This window comes from Carassius carassius, chromosome 2 (assembly GCF_963082965.1).
Source record: "Carassius carassius chromosome 2, fCarCar2.1, whole genome shotgun sequence".
In the NCBI taxonomy this organism is placed as follows: domain Eukaryota; kingdom Metazoa; phylum Chordata; class Actinopteri; order Cypriniformes; family Cyprinidae; genus Carassius; species Carassius carassius.
In genome coordinates, this window is record NC_081756.1 from 7,377,443 (window position 1) to 7,394,440 (window position 16,998).

At 36.6% G+C, this 16,998-nt stretch overlaps 1 protein-coding gene across 1 annotated transcript; it reads left to right on the forward strand.

Annotated features, from left to right (window-relative positions):
• The first annotated feature begins 953 nt into the window (after positions 1 to 953).
• Positions 954 to 14,603, forward strand: LOC132101343 (fumarylacetoacetase-like). Its single transcript, XM_059506235.1, has 14 exons — positions 954 to 1,133; positions 1,604 to 1,714; positions 1,798 to 1,919; positions 2,301 to 2,350; positions 4,346 to 4,436; positions 5,864 to 5,961; positions 7,081 to 7,133; positions 7,927 to 8,026; positions 10,586 to 10,716; positions 13,085 to 13,160; positions 13,260 to 13,306; positions 14,002 to 14,103; positions 14,185 to 14,302; positions 14,403 to 14,603. Exons 1-14 carry the CDS (start codon positions 969 to 971, stop codon positions 14,477 to 14,479), a joined length of 1,341 nt encoding a protein of 446 aa, XP_059362218.1. The 5' UTR covers positions 954 to 968; the 3' UTR covers positions 14,480 to 14,603.
• Positions 14,604 to 16,998: the final 2,395 nt, after the last annotated feature.

The following is a 16,998-nucleotide window of genomic DNA, read 5'->3' on the forward strand; positions in this document are numbered from 1 at the left end:
TACATTTTTTTTCATGACACACAGTTGTCATGAAGGGCAAAATTATGTTTTTAAAAAATATATATTTTTGGTTTCTGACAGCAAGCTGAACAAAATCATTACTACATCTGTGATATCACCGAGTAGTAACAGCAACAGAAGTCTACATTGTAAATTATAAAACTTTAAAGATGTTTTGGGGCCCACAGTACCATGTACCAAATACCATGGGGTGGTGTTGGTGCAGTGGATAAGACACATGCCTTTGGCATGAGAGACCCGGGTTCGAATCCACTGTGAGATACCAATGTGTCCCTGAGCAAGACACTTAACCCCTAGTTGCTCCAGAGGTGTGTGACCTCTGACATATATAGCAATTATAAGTCGCTTTGGATAAAAGCGTCAGATAAATGTAAAGATAAACACACCCATGCTAGCATGCACACACAAAACCTTAAGTCATCTGCACAACTCTGAACAATTATACTTTAAATCATTCTTATTATGATACAATACTTGCCTTTCGAGTGCTGTAAATGATCTTTTACACAATGCATGAATTTGTATGACTTTGCTTAACCCTGACTTACAGTGGGTATAGAAAATAATCAACCTGTCCCTTTAAAATAATCACATTTTGTTGCTTTGCAGTTTTTGTTTTATCCAGCTGTATTTACTCACTGCAACTTATAACATCCAAGTGAAAGATAAAACACCAACATGGAATGTATAGCCTGTGTTTATTCAGTTCTGTCTATAAAAAACTTTCTCATTAAACAATGTTTTTATTAAAATGTTTTTTTTTAGAAAAAAAAGTTCCTAGAACACTAGGAATTAGTTTAAATAATGGGAACCATACCCTATAAGTACCGTTCTGCGGTTGCTACTTTCTGCTGAGTCACGTCGAATAGTGTACTTGATGTAGGGAGGATAGAAGCGCGCGTCTCTGATTGGCTGGCCGCTTCGACACGTGAGGCGGTTACTTTCATATGTCTCCAGTGAACATCTGGAAGAGGTTGCTCGCGCTGTTCTTTACTCTGAGGATTATTTCAGAGTACGACTGCAACTTCAAAATGTCTTTCGTAAAAGTGCAGGAAAAAAGTGACTTTTCTTATCACAACTTGCCTTACGGAGTTTTTTCCACGCCGGATAATGTGAGTACACGCTTTATTTAGTCCTGGGATTGATAGTATGTTTGGTCCAACTGAATTACCAAAGTCTTGTTATGTAACGAGAGCGTGTTTTACTTTTATAAAACGACTAAATGATGTTACCTAGAATATTATTTCTTCCATCGCATTTCTGTGTGGACACAAGGTTTCAAAGATCAGAATGCACACTGGAAATCTAAAGTAAACCTTTGCTGTCAACAAAGCTTTATTGGCTTTTACAATATTGCAAAAGTATAATGTGCTTTAAAAGGTACTACATATGCCTGTGTGTGTGTGTGTGTGTGTGTGTGTGTGTGTGTTTGTGACGTTGAGCTTGTAAAGACTTTTTGGAACATCTATAATCATGCTGGAGAACATTGTGTCATAAAAGCAAATACATTCTAAAATCCATGCAAAAGTTTCAAATCAAAAAATGTAATTTCTAACTCATACCACATATTTGGATAAAACAGCCGAGGCACAGAATCGGCGTTGCTATTGGAGACCTGATTTTGGACCTCAGTGTTATCAAGCATCTTTTCAATGGACCGGCTCTTGGAGCCCATCAGGATGTTTTTGAACAGGTGAGCTTCATCAGTGTAGGTTAATTTGAAGTATTATGGAGTCTTCTGCATCCTTATGTTTTTTTTCTTCTTCTTCATCAAAGCCCGCACTCAATGCTTTTATGGCTCTGGGTTATGATGCTTGGAGAGAGGCGAGAAAGTGCCTCCAGATGCTTCTATCTGCAAACGAGTCCATGCTCCGTGATGACGCCAGTTTAAGAAGCCGGTAAATGTCCCTCCCACTACATGGATATTTAAGTTTGTTACTGTACTTCTTACTGTATATTATTAAGTATGCACTGTATACTGCCTATATCTGTAACGGTACACATTATGCAACATTTTAAAATGTATGCATTTATATTTTTTTATTTATGATTATTATGTATTTATTATTTTCTTTCTTTAACATAAATGTATTGATTTATTTTTTAAAGCAGGAACCTGAAGAAAAGTTGTATTTATTATTATTTTATTCATTTAAAATTAATTTACTAAATTATTTCAATCTGGAAGCTGAAGAAAAATTCTTCATGGCTGTGTGTGGATGTGTGTGTGTGTGGGGGGGGGGGGGGTGTGCATGTGTGTGTGTGGGTGTGATTTCCAGGGCTTTTGTTCAGCAGAGTTCTGCAGTGATGCATCTCCCAGCTGAGATCGGTGAGTGCCACAGTGAAACTCTTTTCTTCAGTATAGATTTAAAGTCAGCATGAAATACCTTTTGCAACAGTTTTAATTCCATGATTGAGATATTTCAGAATAAAAAAATGTATGGTGGGACTTAGTTTTATCCATAAAGATTGGATTGGATTGGGAGAAGTGGTGTTACATACTGAAGAGCTGAAATATAAGAGGGATTTCTGATGACTGCTGAAAAGCAAAGCTGAGGAGGAGAAGGTTATTACATTTTGATGAAAGATTATAAAGACAATTTGTTTCTTTGGAAGAACATGCACTGATGAATAATACATGCATCAACACTTTCATGTAGAGGAAAGTCATGCTTTTGTCACATAATGATCACTAGAGTGCACTGTTCACTAGCTGTCAGAGCCATTCAGAAACCCTCTCTCACGCCCTGAAAGATTACAGCCTTCTGTTTGGTGTGTATTATGGGATGTTTTCCTAGGTTTATTCATTACAGCCCTTTTTAGGATAGCATAGATTTAAAAAAGAAATAAAAAAAGAAGTTTCAACTGCATAAACCGCCAACTTTTATTAAATACTTGTCACGTTTTATTAAATTCTTGTCAGTGTTGAATTACCCTTCTAACTTATGCAGGTCATTTAGCATTTGTTATTATTTATAGAATATATGTTATTATATTTTTTTTTACTTTATAGTTTTTAATGCTTAATACTCCTGTAAGAAATATAAGATTAAAGTATGATAATCTACTATTGATTTAGATTAACAGAATGCTGATCAGATTCAAAATGTATCTGATAATGATGTTATCATATTAATTAAATACTCAATTCTTGATTGGTCTGTCTTGCACTATTTGAGCATATAATTGCATTATATGAGCACCCTTAGTAAATAATGACAGATAGCTGCAGGTGCATGGCCAAGATGAGGCCCTAAATACAAGTTAAAAATCGAGTGATTCTTGAATGAACGTTTCTTTTGTAAACAAGTTTCTGGATGTGGGAAAGTTGGAAGACCTTGTGAAAGGTGGTTTTCATATTGGCTTGATGAAGGAGATTAAGGAGAGGATAGTTCATCCCAAAATTTACATTTACCAGTCAGAAGTTCGGAATAATAATAATAATAATAATAAATAAATAAATGAATAAAAATGAATAAAAATTTTTTTTTGTTTTTGAAAGGTCTCTTATGCTCACCAAGGCTAGTAATATAGTGAAATATTACAATTTAAAATAAAATGTAATATATTCCTGTGATCAAAGCTGTATTTTCAGCATCATTACTCCAGTCTTCAGTGTCACATGATCTTCAGAAATCATTCTTCCGTCCTGATTCATTGCTCAGTTATTCAGTTTATATTGGTGCTAAATAATAACTGACGGTTCTTATGAATATGAGTTCTTTCATTCTTATGAGTTTTGCTATATTCGAATAGAAAACAATACTTTTTTATTGTAATAATATTTATTAATATTATTATGTATTTTTGATCAAATAAATCCTAGATTGGATTCAAAAACATTCAACAATTTTAATTATTCCAAACTTTTAAATGGTAGTGTATTCATTTTATGTAAATACGTTGTTTCTGTAAATGTTGTACTGTTATTCCAGCTTGCATTACTTTCTTTCTTCCACGAAAACACAAAATAAATAATCTGTACTCTCCACTGGGGCTCTGAAATCACTTTTAGGAACATTGCATCAGATTTTGCATAATTTATGCCAAATGTCATTAGTAATGAAATGTCACATGAACGATTCAAAACTGAATATTGAGATTTGAGGGGAACGGCGGAGGTGGCGGTTATCAGTGGACATACAATAAACAGAAGTTTCAGTCCTAAATGTATCATTTATTTTCTCACACAAAGCAAGAGGATTAGTTATTGGTGACAGAAGTTTCATTTCTGGTTGAGATATTTCTTTAATGTGTTGAACTGAATTATGCACACAATAAACCTGAGCAGAAGTCATCTTTTATTCTCCCTTCTCTGCAACAGGCGACTACACAGACTTTTACTCATCGAGAGATCATGCCACCAATGTTGGAATAATGTTCCGTGGAAAAGAAAATGCCTTGATGCCCAACTGGTACGTGACGGCCTATTAATATTCCTCACCCTCTTAAATACTAACATCCGAAGCAAGCGCGCATCCGAATCAATTCGAGTGTTAAAGACCCAGCAAAGTTCCTGTAAGTTATTCCCAAAAACACTAGCTTTATTCTTTCCTAGCATACGCCTGTCAGGCTAAATAATGCACCTGCACATTTTCCAGCTCGCTGTGAAAAATCTCTTTTGCAATAACTATTCCCTCCAAGACAGAACCGTATTTCTTGTCACATTTTCACTTACAAGGCCCAGAGAGAGAGTCATTCGCCCGAAGACGGAACAAGGACTCGTGTGGAAATGAAGAGGGAAGTTTTCTGAAATTTAATTTCAGCAGCTCGCCTATCTGAAGTTCCCCTCGGCTTAGTCAGTCTGTCACCAGGCCTTTCCAAACGCGTGTCACTTGTTCAGGAAAGAATGAGAATTAGTCTGGAGGAAAATCTATAGTTGATTTACATTGGGCTTGAAGCCATGGGCCTGAGCTGGGCTTTTGTAGCCGGGGTGAATTTTGGAGTAGGATTTGAAGTGAAACGTTAAAGAAGTAGGTCGCACAGAAGCGTAAATTCGGTCAATATTTACTCACCCTCATGTTGCTCCAAACCTGCATGCTGTTATTTTTTTCTGTGAAACGCATAAGGAGAATTTTTAAAGAGTCTTTTAAATGCAAAGAGTTTCAGTTCTTTGCTCGAAGAGTACCTAATATAGTGAAATGGATGTTAAATTACTAATGAAAACGATCATTTTGAATGATTATGCATAAAAACCTCTTAAATAGCTGGAAATGTATATACAGTACTTTAAAAACCAAGGGCAACGATTTATATCTACCTCCATTGAAAGCATATCATTTAAAGAAATGGTGAATAGATAGAGAACATATGTTTTTTAATGTGATAAATGCTTAATATTTTTATTCCTCTGTAATAAATAATTAAATGATTTGCTATTTATAAGAGTTTTATGTGGAAGCATAAATGCATAATATTTAGGCAATCAGTGTGCATGTACTTTAACTATTAAAGTGGAATTTATTTAAATATTCATTTGTTTTGATCTTTTTTTGTTGTTTGTTTATATAAATATATAACAGTGTGTGTGTGTGTGTGTTATGTATAATCATAACTGAAAGCTAGATCTTACAGTATTTAAATGTTTTTCCATTAAAGCCATTATTTTTTATCCGCTGTTGTTCTTCATGTCTTCTTTTATGTTCTGGAGAACAAAGCAAGTCTTGCATGTCTGGATTAGAGGAACACAAGGAGGAGTAAATAATGACAGAAATCTCCTTTTTGGATGTCTTAAAGGATGTAAAATTCACCCAAAAGCTAAAAAAGACCCCCTATCTAAAGCACTGGTAGAAAGTTATGATGGGTTGTGATAAAGATAATGACATATTATCTTGTGCTGTAGGCTGAGACTGCCAGTGGGGTATCATGGGAGAGCTTCATCTGTGGTGGTCTCTGGAGCACCAATCAGAAGACCTCGAGGACAGATGAGGCCAGACGCAGGTGGATAAACCACAGACTCATCAACACAAGAAGTTCTTCTATTGTATAAAATGTAGAATTTATAAAAGCTGAAAATAAACTTTTATTTCTGTTTGATTGTGCTTAAAGGAATAGCTCACCCAAAAATGAATTGCTGAAATTCTACTCACACTCAACCTAAAAGATGTAGATGAGTTTGTTTCTTCATCAGAAGAGATTTAGAGAAATGTAGCATTGCATAATTTGCTCACCAGTGGATCCTCTGCAGTGAATGGGTGCCGTCAGAATGAGAGTCCAAACAGCTGATAAAACATCACAATAATCCACACCACTCCAGTCCATCAGTTAATGTCTTTTGAAGTGAAAAGCTTCCAGCTAAAATCCTAGTCCTCTATCCATAATGTTTTCTCCAGTGAAAAGTCACCTTGCCTGAATCAGGAGAGAAATATGCACTGACCAAGACTCTCATTCTGACGGCACCCATTCACTGCAGAGGATAAATTGGTGAGCAAGTGATGTAATGCTATATTTCTTAAAATCTGTTCTGATGAAGAAACTATCTAATCTACATCTTAAATTGACTGAGGATGAGCACATTTTCAGAATTTTTTTTCTGTCAACTATTCTTTTAAATGCAATTAAAAATATTAACAATGCACAACCATATATTAATGGTCCTAAAACAGGCTTTGTTTTCGTTGCTAAATATTTTGAAGAAAATTTTAACAGTTAAGTGCACATTGCAGTATTCTCTGTGTGAATAATGTGTTGTGCATTAACATATGGCACAGTCAGCACATTAACAAAAAACAATATGTGCACATATTGTACATTTTAATACATTTTCCTTTTTGTGTCGTAGACATCACAGCAATTACAGGCTGATTAATGGCACCAAGTTTCATGAAAAAACTCCATGCAGCTTGAAATGATGAAGCTCTTTTGATGTTTTCCTATACGTTAAATGATTTGCTCTCATTGGTCGGCAAAAACCAAAAATTATTACATTCTCTCTTGAGAACTGATCTGACACGTGTTCAAGTGGCAACTATAAATATAATGCAGATTCAGTCTGTAATGAACTCTGCTGAGAAATCCACCAAAACAGCTATAAATCTGAAATCTATATTTCTCTTTCAGCTCAGCCGCCCATCTTTGGACCTAGCAAGCAGCTAGATATAGAGTTAGAGATGGTGAGTTAAAGTGTTATGTGATATTAGTTTATTAGCAGAGCATGTTATTGTGAGTTGTTGCTGATTCAGTCCTGTGCAGCGATGATGTAAGGAACTAAAGTCTTACATAGATCTAAATCCTTCCCCATTGTTCCTATAAACAAGGCACGTAATCTCAAGAGAATGTCTTTACAAGAAAGGTACTTTCAGTGGAAATGTTTCCAAAATTGCACTCAATTTGTCACTTTCTCCTCGCAGTAATGCCTGTTATTCTTTTGCTGTTTATACTATATAATCTGGCTTAGAGCGATAAATCTCGATATTTTACAGTTGATATCTGAGATATTTTGAGATTTAAGATTTAAGAGATAAATAAAAGTCGAGTTAAAATAAATAGTCACTAAATATTTAATAGTTAAGATACTGAACATATAATATTATAAAACATTATGATTTTTAGATGCATCAAACCATCTTTGTTGTTTTTACTGTCACTTTTACTTCCTTAAATATAGTCTACGTACAGTGACTTTGCAATAATCAAAATGCATTAATGTAATTTATTTTTTGCAACTGTAAAAACAACCAGAAAAACCATTTCGATTTGATGTAATGAACTTATAAGTGGTGCGGGACTCTGTTATTTACTCATGCACTAATGTAGTATTTAATTTCTATGGGACCTTGCTTTGCCCTAGCATTCTGTTGCTTATGCAAATACTTGTCTCACTAAATATGCTGCAATATTCTAAGCATATACATTTAGGATGAGATATGCTGATATTGCAGATTTAATGTGACATTTGTCTTTCAGGCGTTTTTTGTGGGAAAAGGGAACAAGCTGGGAGAGCCAATCCCAGTGGAGAAGGCTCACGAGCACATCTTCGGCATGGTGCTTATGAACGACTGGAGCGGTGAGAACTAACAATACTCTCGCAAATCATCTAAGATGTTATATCAGATTATATAAGCTATGTATTGCAACACAAGTGTGAAAAACGAATGAGATTTGAGATTGAAAGAAAAATGGTTGAATTCCACACTTTAGTATTATCATGCATTTATACTGGAATGAAGGACTTTTTTAAGTACTTTACATTGCATTTTGCACTACCATGCAACATTGGTTTTCATTTGTCTTGTCACGTCCAAACAAACACTGTGAAATATTATTGTAAATCTAAATTTATGAATCATAACACAACTTGGAATTTTAATCATGTCTTGCAAGGTTTCTTTAACTGTTCGGAGAAGCCTGGCACAGTGAGTCAGACATGGCGGTCAGGCAAGAGTGGCATTTCTGAGCAACAACTGCTGTTAATTCATTTTATTAGTCCTCTTTCTCTTCCTAAAACTCTGATGACTCCTTCTTGAGTACACTAAACACATTGAGCAGACTGAGCAGCTGTTGAGCAGACTTGGGAAATGAGAAATACTTTTAGGGTGAGGAGGCAGAGGGCACTACGTCTGTTTACACAGCATCTGCTTAGCTGTTCAGTTTACTTTCACAGAATTCTGTTTTGTAGCAAAGTAAAACACAAGTCTTCTGACTTTTAATAGTTTGTGCCTATCCAATCAAAAAATGTACGCGGTAAGAAACCATAAAAAATCAAGAGATGTTTGGAAACCAAAATTGTCAATGTTAAGGATTTTCACTCACTTTTGTATACTTTTGTTTGCTTTTTAACCTAAATGCATGTGCATTATTTTGCATATGCATTATTGTATTGCTCTACTCTGCATCAAAACTTGCAAAGTTAGAGTAATATTATATCAGATATTTACAAATAAATTTGTTCACAGCAAAATGCATCAGTAAGTTCTAATGCATTTTTGTAGGTCATATAAAAATTGCTAGTTGCAATTTAAAAATGGACAATTTTGCCCAATATTTTTTTTTTATTTTAGGGATGCATTATTTCTATGGTGGAAATGCATCTTAAAATAGTGGATCAAACAGATTAAGCTTCTGCGGGAAAGATGCATGAGAATGCTTTATTTTAAACTTCAAGCTAATACATTAGCATAGTGTCAGTTGAACACAATCTAAGACGTTTCTTACATTTACAGAATAAGGAAATTACAGTAAATTGGAATTAATCTGAAAAATAATCTGCTAACTAATCGATTATCAAAATAATCTTTAGTTGTAGTCCTAGTTTATTTACTTTTGTACTTTTAATGTATTTTATATTTGCCATTATTTTTCACATACTTTTCTCCTCCAAAGTTCCTTGGGTCCTCACCAGAAGTGAGTCCCAGTTCTCATTTGAAACACATTCCTCAGAAATGCTGCATGTCTAGTGAGAGTCTGTAAGAATTATGCAGAGGGTAGATATCTGTATGTTATATGAGCACAGCTCCAGAATATCTTGTGCTGTTTGGAACATTTCATGCAGAGCGATGACGTCTTGATGTTGTGTAGTGGCATCTCACTGGCAAAATCTTCTGCATAAGGCTGCGAAAAAAAATCTGATGCATCAGTCTAGATGAGATTTCTAGATAAATTAATGGATTTGAGATGCAACGAATAAATAAGGAAATGAGACGGATAAAGAATATCAATTCTTTGAGGCTGCAGACTTCAAGAAAACTTCCAGTTTCAAATTCAATAATCATGCCAAATGTGACTGAATTTATTTGTCTGGACAAAAGCTTTATTGGGCTTATTTTACCAGCAAATTTTGTTTTGGAAAATCTCATTATATTGCACTCTAAGGTTTATTATGGTTAAGTGTGAGATTTTACACTGCAGGAAATTATTCCTTAAATGAATCAAATTGTACAGTTTATCTCTAAGATAAGGCTCTTACACACTGTTGCAACTTCATAGTTAGCATTTTGAGGGATCATATAAACACTTCAACTACACAAGCTGATCCACAATGTTCAAATGTTCAATGTTCATCAAACTGTAAGGCAGCATTGCAGGTGTGACAGACAAAGTGAGAGAAGTAGTATATATTATATCATTAAATATTTATATAAAAAGATTAATTAATTACCAGAATACATCAATAAAACTAGTTTTTAATTTAACATTTGGTCAGTATCCATGTGCATTATGTATGTTTATGCTTATTGGAGTTTTAGAATATTGTGTTTTTAATGCAAAGTTCCATCTTAAGGCGGGTCAATAGGATTTGGAACACAGCCTGTTTGTGCATGAGTAGTGATGTGTGCAATGAATAACTGCACATTTAATTTTAGGAAACTGATTGAATTTAGGCAAAGAATAGAAAATAGCACAGGTAATGATCCATCCTTGCCCAGATTCATGCAAGCAGCAAAAGAGATTTTAGAGAGTTTAAAGAGAGTTTAAATGCATCTAATTGTTCAGGACTCGTGCATTTAAACTGTTTTCAGCTGGGTAAATATTTTAAAGAAAATTTGTAGCCCCGCAAAACTCACTGCCACAATGCCAGTGCATGATCCATATAGGTTATAGTGTCTTTTTCTCTTTTATGTTGCAGCTCGGGATATCCAGGCTTGGGAATATGTACCATTAGGTCCGTTCCTGGGCAAGAATTTTGGGACCACTATCTCGCCCTGGGTCGTTCCCATGGAAGCACTGATGCCCTTTGTCGAGCCCAATCCGGTCCAGGTAAATTGGGTTGATTCGAAGTGTAATAGTGTGAATATTATGGGAATGGGATGACAATATAAATTTACACAGTCATCTATTAATGCATTCCTAATGGGTTGAATATAGCTGCTTGCACAATACATAGGCATCTGCTTTTTCCTGTTTATAGGTAAAAGTCTTTATTGGATATTTTATGCTATGTCTTAAAAGACCTTATTTTTCAGGTTTTGATCATTTGCATTCTGCATTTGGTGGGATTTTTACTTATTTTAAGATTGTATTCTAACATTTCACAGGGACAGGTTATGGTAAATTATGAAAAAAAAACTATTTGAGAGCCCTTTATTTTTAAATGCACAAGATGAATATTTACCCATATAATATTTATTTTTTTAAGCCATAACATGAAAATAATTGTCAGCTTATTGAGACTTATTTTATTTTATTTTAATTTTGTAAAGATGCATTAAATTGATCAAAAATAAGAATACTTTTTTTGTTACAAAAATTTTTTTTTTTTATATAGAAATGCTTTAGCAGCTCTTTGGTGCCTTTAAATCATTGCCTGCATAGGCTTTGGACAGAGTATCCAATTAGCACCAGGAGTGGCCATTGCGGACTCATTATCTTTAACAATGATGGTCATAGTTCGAATTTATTCAACTTTGCAGTCCTGTTACAGCTCTGTGGAACAGACACTTCATAATCATCACAGACAGCAGAGTGCAGACTTTGCATATAAGCGGGAAATGAGACGTGCTAAAGACTTTCTTTGAGTAACTGCTTTCCTCTTTCTCTACAACATCCAGCCACTGTGAGCGAGTGAGGCAAAAACACATCTATATTCTCTTTTTGCACATCAATTTGTTGGATCAGTAATTCACAAATGATGGGTCACAGGTCTGTTCTTTCTGATGCTTTAATTCGAATGTAGTTTTTTTTTATTTTCAGGAGTTCAACATGAGTTCTTAGATTTTTGTAACAGCAAATATTTATTGACTCTAATACTTGTCAACTGGCAAAAAAAGAAAAAAAAAGAAAGGGAATCATAGGTATTCAAAATAATTGAAAATGTTTAATATTTAAAGCCAGTTTTTATATTTTTCATTTTTATTTAAAATGTATTTTTTTTTTTTTTTAGTAATTTTTTTCATTTTGTTTCATTTTTAGTTTTTAATTATTTTAAATATTTCCTTGGGAAAAATCTGAAATAGTTTTTTTTTTTTTATATTAAGTTTTATTTTTTTTTATATTTGTATTTTAAGTAATGTTTTTAAATTCAAGTAATGAAAATGTTTTTAAATGGTGTTAATTTTAGTTAAATCAAATAACCATAGTTTAATTTCATTTATGCATTTCAACTCATTTCCATCAATCAGCAACCCAAATTGTAATGATGAGCCAGAGACGTTCGGATCCAAATGCAGTGCTTTATTAAAGAATGGTCAAACAGGCAGAAATCAGGAATGGCGTCAGGTGTGTCAGGGATAACCAGAGTCGAAACCAGAAACAAGCAGAGATCAGGGCAGGCAGCAGAGAATCAGAGTCGGAGTAATCAGTCCAAAGATCAAACACGGGAATGACAAACACAGGGAGAAACGCTCGGAAATGTTAGACAGGCTAAACAAGACTTCGCAGTGAGTGAGAGTGAGTGTGCTGCTTTTATGTGTGTGTAAATGAGGTGCAGGTGTGGCAAGGAAATTGGCTGATGATTGAGGTGCAGGTGTGGGAAGGTGATTGTGATGCAGTGAATCATGGGGAATGTAGTTCGGGTTTGGTGCAACAGTATGAGAGGTGCTAGTGTCCAAATGACATCTGGTGGTAGATGGGTGGAATGGTCCTGAGTGCAGTGCCCTCTACTGAAGTTCATGGGCACTCCATCTAATGATCGTGACACAAATAATTAATTTTTAATTAGATTTCATTTATATATTTTCTTTTCTCACTAATTTTATTTCACGTAAAAAAAAATTTAATTAGCATTTTGTTGTTATTTTAAACCAATAGTCTAGATATTATTTACTATTTTTTTATTTACTAGTTTTAGGTATTGTAGTACTTTAGCTTGAAAATGAGAAAAACTGAGAAATAAATGAAAACATGAAATAAAATATGTTTTAATATTTTAAGTAACAAATTTTATTTTATTGTTGTTTCTTTTCTTAGTTGTAGTTAACGATAATAACAAGCAACAAATACATAACTATGTAGCTCCATTATCTACCAGCAGCTGTCTGGACTATGTGAACCAGACAAACCTTGACTTCCTGATGCAAATATTGAGTTCAGATGTGCCTTTCTGCCTTCATATGTACTGCTTGAGTAGACTTCATTTTTCAGGTTCTTGCTGAGATGTGTGCTCCGTTTTCTTTAAATGATTTTTCAGGACCCTGTGCCTCTTCCATACTTGCGTCACGATGACCCGTACACATTCAACATCAACCTCTTTGTCACTGTGAAAGGTGTGTGTTAGTATCTGTAACAATGTCTGTCATTGTGCGTATGCTGCATGTTACAGTGCTCAGTCTTGTTTTCTTCTCGTTTGTTTCTCAACTGTCCAGGTGAGGGGATGCGAGAGGCTGCCACCATTTGCAAGTCCAATTTTAAGGTAAGAGATAGTTTTGCATTTGTTTTGCATCGGCACATTGCTGTTCCAGAAGTAACTCATTCTGACAACTCTTACTGTACCCATTTGATTATAAATGAGTTTCCCTGAAAAAGCCCCAGTATGAACCAGATACAGAGCAGGAAAGATAAAGAAAAACAAAGATTGCATGAAGGAATTGCATAAGGCAAAGTTAAACATACTCTACACAAATATGCAGAATGGCTGGCCAACATAGTGCAAGCGTTAGGTCTTACTGGGACAAGAAACAACAAAGTACTACTGATCATTTGGGCCAAATAAAAGCCCTACACTTTGAACCCAGTAGAGATTATTTTCACCTCCACTGGAATTTTTTTGTCGTTTTCTGTGCATAAATACACACTCTTGCTGTGTCTATGTGGTCTGTTTGCGTCATCGAAAACTGCCCCGTGCAAGTTTAGATTTGCAACTTCACACAATTACCTGATTTGCATAATTCCATTAGTGAATCAGGCACTTAAACAACACAGACTGTGCAGAGCAAATAAACAAAGCTATTCATTCTCAGTGCCTCTGTGTTGGGCTCCTTGTGTTATTTGGTTGAGGGAGAAACCCATTCCATTTCCACGCTTTCTGTATCGTCACATGCAGAGAAAGCTATTTTCTTGTTTAGTAACAGACAGCATGTGCTTGTAATGTGTTTTGTGTCTTCTCAGTACATGTACTGGTCCATGAAACAGCAGCTGGCACACCACACAGTCAATGGCTGCAACACCAGACCAGGAGATCTGCTGGCATCAGGCACCATCAGCGGACCGGTGCGTATGTCTGTGTGTGTGAGACATTTCTGCATTGAGCTGTATTATATATGTACTGCCTCTGTATTTGTGTGCATGAAGGATCCAGAGAGTTTCGGCTCTATGCTGGAACTCTCATGGCGAGGATCCAAGACTATTGACCTCGGCAATGGAGAGATGAGGACCTTCCTGAAGGACGGGGATGAGGTCACGCTCACAGGTGGGCTTTTAGAGTCTTTGTGTGCATGTTAAATGTTGGAGAGATGTCAGTTGATGGAAATGTGATCTCTGTTGTGTTGGTCTGGACTCTCTCTTTGCAGGTTATTGTGAGGGCAGGGGTTATAGAGTGGGATTCGGTCTGTGTGAGGGGAAGATCCTTCCTGCCCTGCAACAGTGACCCAGCTCTCTGAATCTCCTTCCCTTCTTTAAGCCAGACAAACCACAGTATTATGCATTATCTGTTTAAACCTGTTTAGTGGTCTTTTAGAAAACAACAATCTGAATTCACAATCTGGCATATTTCTGAGGAAGAAAAGGATATTCAGTAAGATCATTTATGTAAGGTGGCACTTGATTTTATCGGGATTGTGAAAATTGGTCATTAAATGTCATTAAAAATGAAGGAAAATGTAAAAGAACTTGTTTCTTTAGATAACCTCTGTGAAATTAGGAAGATATGTTGGTAAAATGTAATGCATCATCTTTATTTGCTTCAAATTGCTTGAAAACAGTCATTAATTTCTGCAATTCAACTTGTTTTTGCAGAAATGATTTATTTGTGAATTGCTTTGTTATTCTATGTTACTGAAAAATTATCCAATAAAGTTACTGATTGCTTTTAAACTGTCTTAAGCCATCCTTTTTTATATTTATTTATTTAATTATGTCCATAAAACATTTGGCCATTCCACGTTGCTGAGCTATTGATTTGATACAATAAAAATGCATCACACCTTTTTAAGGAATAATAATTTTTGCTTTTTCAGTATTAATTGAATTAATATATATCCTGTTTCATCTTGGAAGGGTTTTTTGTACTGCAGTAAATTCTGGGATTGCAATGGATGCAGAATGCATTGCAAAGGTGTAACGACTGGGTGAAGGCGTGGCAGGAAGCAAGTGCGAGATTAATGAGATTTAATGAAGACAATGATACAATACTGAGACACAAATAACACTGGGAGGAATGCACAGTCCAAGATGGTGGTGATGAGTGACGAATCCGGAAGGTGAAGGTGAGTTGGCAGCAGGAGAGTGTGACACAGGAACTGCGGGGAAGCGAGCCAAAGGTAAGTGGTGTTGCTTGGCGGTGGGTTGCGTAGAGTGGACGGGGTTCCGGGGAGACACGGACATCCAACGCAGAAACACACAAGAAAGCAAAGCATAGGTCACAAACATGAAGCAACGCTCTCACGAACACAAGACGCTAGACAAGTCAATATATAGGGATGAGTAATGAGTGACAGCTGTTGCTGATGACAATTAATGGAGACGCCCACAAACTAATCAGTGCTGACGCGTAACACACAGACTTCACCCACAAAGTGCAAAACCCAGAGATCAGGTACCCAACTCCTCTCCTCCGGACCGTAACCTTCCCAGTCCACCAAGTACTGAAATCCTCGTCCCCTCCGTCTCGAGTCCAGAATACGATTAACCGAAAAGGTCGGTTCCCCATCTACGAGACGTGGCGGCGGGGGAACCGAGGTAGGCGGATTAATACGTGAATAAAACACGGGTTTTATTTTGGACACATGGAAAGCAGGATGTATTCTCCTGTACGCTGGAGGTAGTTTGAGGCGGACTGTCACCGGACTAATGATCTTGGTGACAGTAAACGGGCCAATGAATTTGGGAGCTAATTTGTTAGAAACGGAACTGAGAGGAATATAGTTCATAGAAAGCCACACTTTTTGACCCACGATGTAAATGGGAGGCTTTGACCGGTAGCGATCGGCCTTGGCCTTAGTGCGCTCCCTCATCCGGAGCAGAGTCTCACGGGCTCTGGTCCAGGTGCGGTGGCACCTCTAGACAAATGCGTGAGCGGAGGGGACCGCGACTTCAGATTCCAGACTAGGAAAAGCTGGTGGCTGGTAACCTAAGCTGCACTGAAATGGAGAGAGGCCCGTGGCTGACACTGGTAACGAATTGTAAGCGTACTCCACCATAGAGGGTTGTTGGCTCCAGAAAGAAGGATTCTTGGAGAGCAAACATCGCAATGTTCTCTCTAAATCTTGGTTGGCGCGCTCAGACTGCCCGTTACTCTGGGGATGATAACCCGAACACAGACTAACCATCGCTACTAGCAATTTACAAAATTCCTTCCAAAATTTGGATATGAATTGGGATCCCCTGTCCGAAACCACGTCTACCGTCATGCCAATAGAGGGGGGGAGGGTGGTAACAAAATCTAGTGCGATATGTGACCAGGGTCTCGAATGGACAGACAGCGGTTGAAGAAGCCCATCAGGAGGCCAGTTAGATGACTTACCACTGGCGCAAACTGAGCAAGCCAAAACAAAATCATGGACATCACGAGCCATAAGTGGCCACCAGAATCGTTGTTTAACTAACCCCTTGGTTCGGCTTATCCCTGGATGACAAGCAACGTTAGAGCAGTGACCCCACTGAATATCTTCGAACCGTAACTCTTCCGGCACAAATAAACGATTCGGTGGGCAACCGGACGGAGGCATTACCCCTTCTAAGGCCATCTTGACCTTCGATTTGACCTCCCATACGAGTGCTGAGACGACTATTTTCTCAGGTAAAATACACTCGGGAGTCACCGGGCGGGCGGAGGGATCAAAAAGACGTGACAAAGAATCGGGTTTGACATTTTTGGAACCCGGGCGGTACGACAGAGTAAAATCAAAACGACCGAAAAAAAAGTGCCCACCTAGCCTGCCTGGAATT

Excerpts from the sequence above, each read along its gene's own strand:
- LOC132101343 (XM_059506235.1), top strand. The coding sequence starts at position 969 with ATGTCTCCAGTGAACATCTGGAAGAGGTTGCTCGCGCTGTTCTTTACT. Across the intron at positions 1,920-2,300 it reads GACGCCAGTTTAAGAAGCCG|GGCTTTTGTTCAGCAGAGTT; the intron begins GTAAATGTCCCT and ends TGTGATTTCCAG. Across the intron at positions 13,161-13,259 it reads CCTCTTTGTCACTGTGAAAG|GTGAGGGGATGCGAGAGGCT; the intron begins GTGTGTGTTAGT and ends TCAACTGTCCAG.